Raw genomic sequence first — 6594 nt, 5'->3', positions numbered from 1 at the left:
TTTTTTTTTTATATATTAATCATAGATGAGTATATATATCAGGGATTGTATCATTTTAATATAAAGCTTAATTTATAGATATATATTATAATTATATATTATAATATATATATTAAAAAATTTTTTTTTACATTACAATTATTTTTTATTAAACAAATGTATAAAAAAAAGTAATACAAATATAATATATATATATATTAAAAAAATATATTATAGTATAATCCATTTATAATATATATTATATATATTATTTTTAATGTGAAAAAATGAAGGCGCAAAATGTTTTAAAAATATATCGAAGGACACTATTGCATAAATACAAATAAATATTATATATATCTGAGTAAAGTACTTATTTAGTTACCTCAAATAATAATAAAATATTAATTATAAGTATATACATATATATAAATATATATATATATATATAATTTTTTTTTTTTTGTTTTTTTTTTTATGGAAAGAAAGAAAAGAAAAAAAGATACTTATGATGAAAAAAGTGATGATATCGATTCCTTGAATGAGATTGATAGAGAATTGTTTGGAGAAGATGAATTAAAAATATTAGAAAAAGGATATAAAGAAGTTTCAGAAGATAAAGAAGAAGATAACGATTATTATATAGATAAGGAAATATTGAATGTCACAAATAATGATGATTTTATACACCTTGATGATATTTATGAATCTGATAATATTACTAGTGAAGACAAAAGTGTGAGTAGTGATGTAGAAATTATTGAAATAGATAGTGAGGTGTCATCAAATGAAAAAGATATGAAAAAAAAGAAAAAAAGGAATTTGAAAAATAATGATAAAAAAAAAAATGACAGTAATAATGACAATATTAAAAATAATTATAGTTTAAATAAAAAAAGTGATGATGATATTCCAAATGAATGTAAATTATTTTCTGTAGATGAATTAAGAAAGTTTAAAGATATGAGATATAAAAATGTGCAAAAAAGAATAGAAGAAAATAAATTAATAACATTTTTATTATGTTGGATTTGTCATCTTTATTTTTTAAATAATATTTGTAACAATAAATTATTACAAGGTTTGATATATTCTGTATATGCAAATTATAAAGGCACAAAAAAATTATATAAGGACCCGATATATTTATTTTTATTTATAAAGAATTATTTTGAATTAACAATTGATAGAAAATCATGGATTATAGGTGATAAAATTCTTTCAAAGTATTTCAAAGGATCAATAATATTTAGATTAATTAGGTGTATACACAGAAGAAAAGGTAATAATGTTTTGTTAAATTTAATTTTTGTTTCTTTATGTAGATGTTTAAATATACCTAGTCGTATATGTATGTCTTTACCTATGCTAAAAGATGAAATCTATAGTATAGATAATAATGATCATTTTATTAAAAAATGTTATCATAAATATTCTGAAGAGTTTAATCAAAATATTTTTTTCAACGATTTTATGAATAATATAGAGACATATAGTAGTGACAAAGAAAACTTTTTAAATAATGAAGAAGGAGATATAAATAATTACATGAACAATGAAAACAAAAACAACAACAACAAAAACAATAATAATAATAATAATTATTATCACAATGATGATGTTATAATTATTGAGAAAGAAGATTTTATTTTAAATAAAAAAAAAAAAAGTTTGAAAAATTATAAAACACATGAAACTACACAATATCATATTTTTGCAGAATGTTATTCTTCTAGTTTTAATAAATGGGTTTCTTTTTTCTTTCCTTTTAATGTATATTATTTTAATTTCTTTAATTTTTCAAAAAATGATAATACAAATAATTATGAAAGTAAAATATTTCATATACTATTGCCCCTACCAAAAACATCAGAAGAAATAAAAATATATAAAAGTGAAAAAACAAAAAATAACTTAAATAAATTTCCACATTCCCTTTTTTACAAAACAAAAAAGAAAGTAAAAGAATATATATCTGAACAATCTAGTGATCAAAGTTCTCTTCTATCAATTTATTCTTATGATGAAAATGATAAAAAGGAAAAACACCAGAAGGATAAATATATAAATAATAATGTTCAAGAAAGTGTATGTATTCAAAAAGCTGATAATATGTTTAAAAAGACAGAAATGTCTTCCAATAAAAATATAGAGCCAACTCAAGATAACAATTATATAATACATAAAGATTTAGTTAGAAGAAAAAAAAAAACAAATAATAATAATTATACATCATCTAATATATTAAAAGAAACTAAATATCATATAACGTCTCATCCATTTTTTAATCAAGATTTAAAATTAAATAAATTAGACAATAAAAAATATTCTCATAAAAATTTTCATATTTTATGTGAAAATTATAAGGGAAAAATGTATATCGAAAAAAATAACAAATTTTTTATATATGATAAAAAAAAAAAAAATATATTAAGAATTATTTATTTACAATATAATATAAAAAAAAATGATGATACGAAAAGAAAAAATAAAAATCACATAAAAGATAATTCAAAATTTGATTCCTTTCATAATGTTCATGATAATATATTTGATTTTGAAGAGGATGAAGAACATATGAATATAAAGAATTCATTAGTTGATATATATAGTACAAATGATACAAAAAAATTTCTTTTAAATCAAATTATTGAATTAAAAAATGCAAATAAAAAATTAAAAAAAGAATATAATAATAATATATCAAATCATTTGATAGAATATGATGAAATTATTTATGATAAATTTGGAGATATATCAAAACTAAATTCATATGAAAATAAATATATTAAAGTTTTTATAAATTCAAATGTTTATAAATATTTCTATAATTTGGATCATTATAATCTATATCTTTCTATTAATAAATATAATATATTAAAAGATATAAGTGTAAGACACAAATTAAGATGTAGTACTAATAGTAATAAATCTAATACAATTAATGCAATTATTAAAGGAGACAAACAATGTAATATTATTAGAGAATCTTTTAGAAAGTTATGTTTTTATACAAATAAGAAATATTATAATAATTTAGAACTATTAATAGATAAACGAGATGAAGATTATTTATATAATTTGTATGTAACTAATATGATTCCTAAAGAAAAAACAGATTTCTTAAAATCAAACTATTATATATTAAAATCCATGCTAAAAAAAAATCAAGTCATATATCCAAACAAACCAGTTGGATTATTTAAGGGTGAAAATGTATATTTAAAAGAAAATTTTTATAATCTAACTAGAAGGGAATACTTAGAAAATAAACATTATTATTTAAGTGATAGTGAGGAACCTTTAAATTATGAATATGATGAATATAATAAAATTAAAATTCCTTTATATGCTCAATTCCAGTTGAAAAAAAGAATTAATAGAAATAGAAAATATGAAAATTGTCTTCTATCATTAGGACCAAATGAAATTATAAGTAATGACACAACTCAAAATAATAATGATATTAATAATAATTTATTAGGGATGGATGAACAGCATTTTGATTATATATATGATAAAAAAGATAAATTAGATATTTTAAAAAATAAACTATTTGCTCATATTAAAGCAAATACTATTATTGAATTAAATGAAGATGATATTTGTATTTATAATATCCAATTAAAGTATATATTAAAACATATTAAAGGAATTATTCCATATAAATTAATCTATAATAATTCTTATTTCCTTTATAACAAATTTCGTAAGAGACAAAATGTAAAAGTAGACGTTAATAAAATTATTATCAGAAAAAAAGACTTTATCTCTTTTCAAAATTTATATGTGCCCCCAAAAAAAACACAAGATGAATTTCTAATCAGAGACAAAACAAAACAAATCAAAAATCTATGGAAAGTATTGTTCAAAAGTGTAATGTATGAACAAAAAAATAAACAATTATCCATACAGAAAAAAAAGGCAAAAAATATTTATAAAATGAAAGATTTCAATATGGACGTTGATAGATATTTTGAAATTTGATCACATCAAAAAAAAAAAAAAAAAAAAGAAATATAATAATAATAAAATAAAGAACATTTTTTTTAAATATATATTTAAACCTTTTAAGGTATTAAAATTATGTGTACATATATATATATATATATATATATATATATATATATATATATATATGTATATTATATATATTTTATGTGTTGTTGTATTTTTAAAAAATATTTATTCCTCTTTACTTTTCCTTTTTTTTTTTTTTTGTTTATTTTTAAAAATTAATATTTTATTTATTAATTTTTATATGATTTCTTTTTAACTAGCCAATTGTCAAGTTTACTTATATTTTACAAATATACATTTTTAAAATTAGCTGTAAAATTATAAATATAATTTTTTTTTTTTTTTTTTTCACAACTAGCCAATTGTTAAATTATAATTATCTTTTTTCGATAACGTTCAGGCAAAATAACGAAAAAAAAAAAAAATATATATATATATATATATATATATATACATATTTTAATTAGTTTGTTTTAATTAGGTATGCACAATTAATTAATAGTGCATCATAAATATTCTACTTTAAAATATTATGTAACAATGATAAAGTTATTGTTATGGCCTCTTCAGTTCTGATCGTTCGAGAGGTTTGACACGGACAAGTATTAATAAATAAATCGAATTTTTTTAACATCTTATTTAATACTTTAACTTTTTTTTCAGGTGAAAAAATTTTGTTCTTTTTTTTCTCTTTTTCTTTAATTAACAAATCTTCCAACCCATCTTTATTTCCAAAAACGATAAGAACGGATCTACAAAAAAAAAATATATATATAAATAAAATAAACACATATGTAATAAGACATATATATATATATATATATATATATATATATATATATATATTTATTTATTTATTTATTTAGTACACTTATTAAATGTATTTTCATTTTCATTTTTTTTTTTTTTTTTTTTTTTTTTTTTTTTTTTTTTTTTTTATTACTTTGCATCCCTGAAAGATACCATAGTATCATCAATGAATTTCCCCCTTTCTGATGTCCCAATTAAGTAGTCAACTTGTAATTTAAAAATGTCACTCAAATTCTTTAATATTTCAATGGAATATCCCCAATATAAATTATACAACTTGGGTACAGATGGATGTATTAATTTACCTGTAAATAAAACGTTGGGGTTTTTTTTTTGAAACAGTTCATATGAATTTGATTGAAATAAAACGGTAACTCTTGTTCCAATATTTATATAATTTACATTTTCTATGAGTACATTTGAAAATAATCCAACGTCTACAATAATTCCGTTTGACGATTTTTGAAGAACTACCCCTTCTCTAAAAGGTAACCACTCATCACTCCTTAAATGATGAGGTGCATCTACTGGATTCATAATTCCTGAATTTTTTAAAAAATTTGTAATTGGAAATAAATGTTTTCTTAAGTATTGAGGAGTTTCTAAATATTGTAAATTATAATGCATATATTTACATAAATACGAATATTGAGGTGATTCTTCTTTGTTTTTTTCATTATTTACAATATTGTCAAAACCATTCTGATCATTGTCATTTGGGTCTTTCTTTATATTATTATGCATATTTTTATTAATATTATTACTATTGTTTTTTATATCCTTTTTATATTTTTCATTTTGATAATCACCGTAATTTTTTTGTTTATTTATTAAATTTTCTTGTTCCAGATAATCATCATATATATATATTTTCGATATGGAAAAAATCGTAAATATTCTTGCCAAAAAACTAGTTAAATATGATTTAATAACATCACTTTTATTATTTATTATTGTTGAAGGAATAGCTACGCAAACATCTAACTTTAAATCCCTACTTATGTTAGGGATTCTTTTTGTTATAGAATTTTTTATATCATCATTAAGAGAGACATTTAATTGTTCTATATTACTTTCCTTAGTATTATCTATTTTATGATTTTCTTCTATATTGTTTATATTTAATTTTTTATTTTCTTCATTACTTATATTATTATTACTTTTTTTTTTTTTATTTGATTTATTAATATGTTTTTTACTTACTTTATCTATGAATGGATATTTTTCATCATCTCCCATTTTTCAAAATTCACTTTTATGTTTGATTATATCATTATTATTTTATTTTATTTTTTTTTTTCTTTAAACAATTTTAAAATAAATAATTTTATTTTATTTCGTTTTTTTCCTTCAATTTATAATTTTAACAAAAAGAAAATAAAATAGAATATTAACAGGAAAAAAAAATTTTCAAGGCATGATATTATTATATATATAATATATATATATATATATATCCTTTTTTTTTTTTTTTTTTTTTTTATAGAAATTCCACTTAATATTACATATACATAATATATATGATATGTATTTTTGTTTTTTTTATTTTTACATTTTTTAAAATTTTCTAATTCAAGAAAAGAAAAAAAAATATTATTGTTATTATATATATGTATAAATATATGTAGATGTTATTATAAATGCACTATAATATTATATATATTATATATATATATATTATAATATTATGTATACTAATTTATTATTGTATTTTTTTTTTTTTTTTTTTTTTCTTAGTGTGTGAGAATTAATACACTAAAAAAAAAATTATAAAATAAGAAAAAA

General features: G+C 18.0%; 2 protein-coding genes across 2 annotated transcripts; one reads left to right on the top strand and one right to left on the bottom strand.

The window, feature by feature from the left end:
* Positions 1-456: 456 nt before the first annotated feature.
* PGSY75_1432600 (hypothetical protein) lies at positions 457-3966 on the top strand (the record flags this gene model as incomplete). The annotated part of the gene is made up of 1 exon (XM_018788017.1): positions 457-3966. The coding sequence occupies one exon, from the start codon at positions 457-459 to the stop codon at positions 3964-3966; it is 3510 nt and encodes a 1169-aa protein (XP_018639389.1).
* Positions 3967-4516: 550 nt separating this feature from the next.
* PGSY75_1432500 (putative RNA methyltransferase) lies at positions 4517-6048 on the bottom strand (the record flags this gene model as incomplete). Its single annotated transcript, XM_018788016.1, has 2 exons — positions 4517-4751; positions 4943-6048. 2 exons carry the CDS (start codon positions 6046-6048, stop codon positions 4517-4519), a joined length of 1341 nt encoding a protein of 446 aa, XP_018639388.1.
* Between the last annotated feature and the right edge of the window lie 546 nt (positions 6049-6594).

The sequence above is a fragment of the Plasmodium gaboni genome, chromosome 14 (assembly GCF_001602025.1).
Source record: "Plasmodium gaboni strain SY75 chromosome 14, whole genome shotgun sequence".
NCBI classification, from domain to species: Eukaryota; Apicomplexa; class Aconoidasida; order Haemosporida; family Plasmodiidae; genus Plasmodium; species Plasmodium gaboni.
Note: the sequence above shows the minus strand (reverse complement) of the source record. Positions and strands in the feature narration are given on the sequence as shown.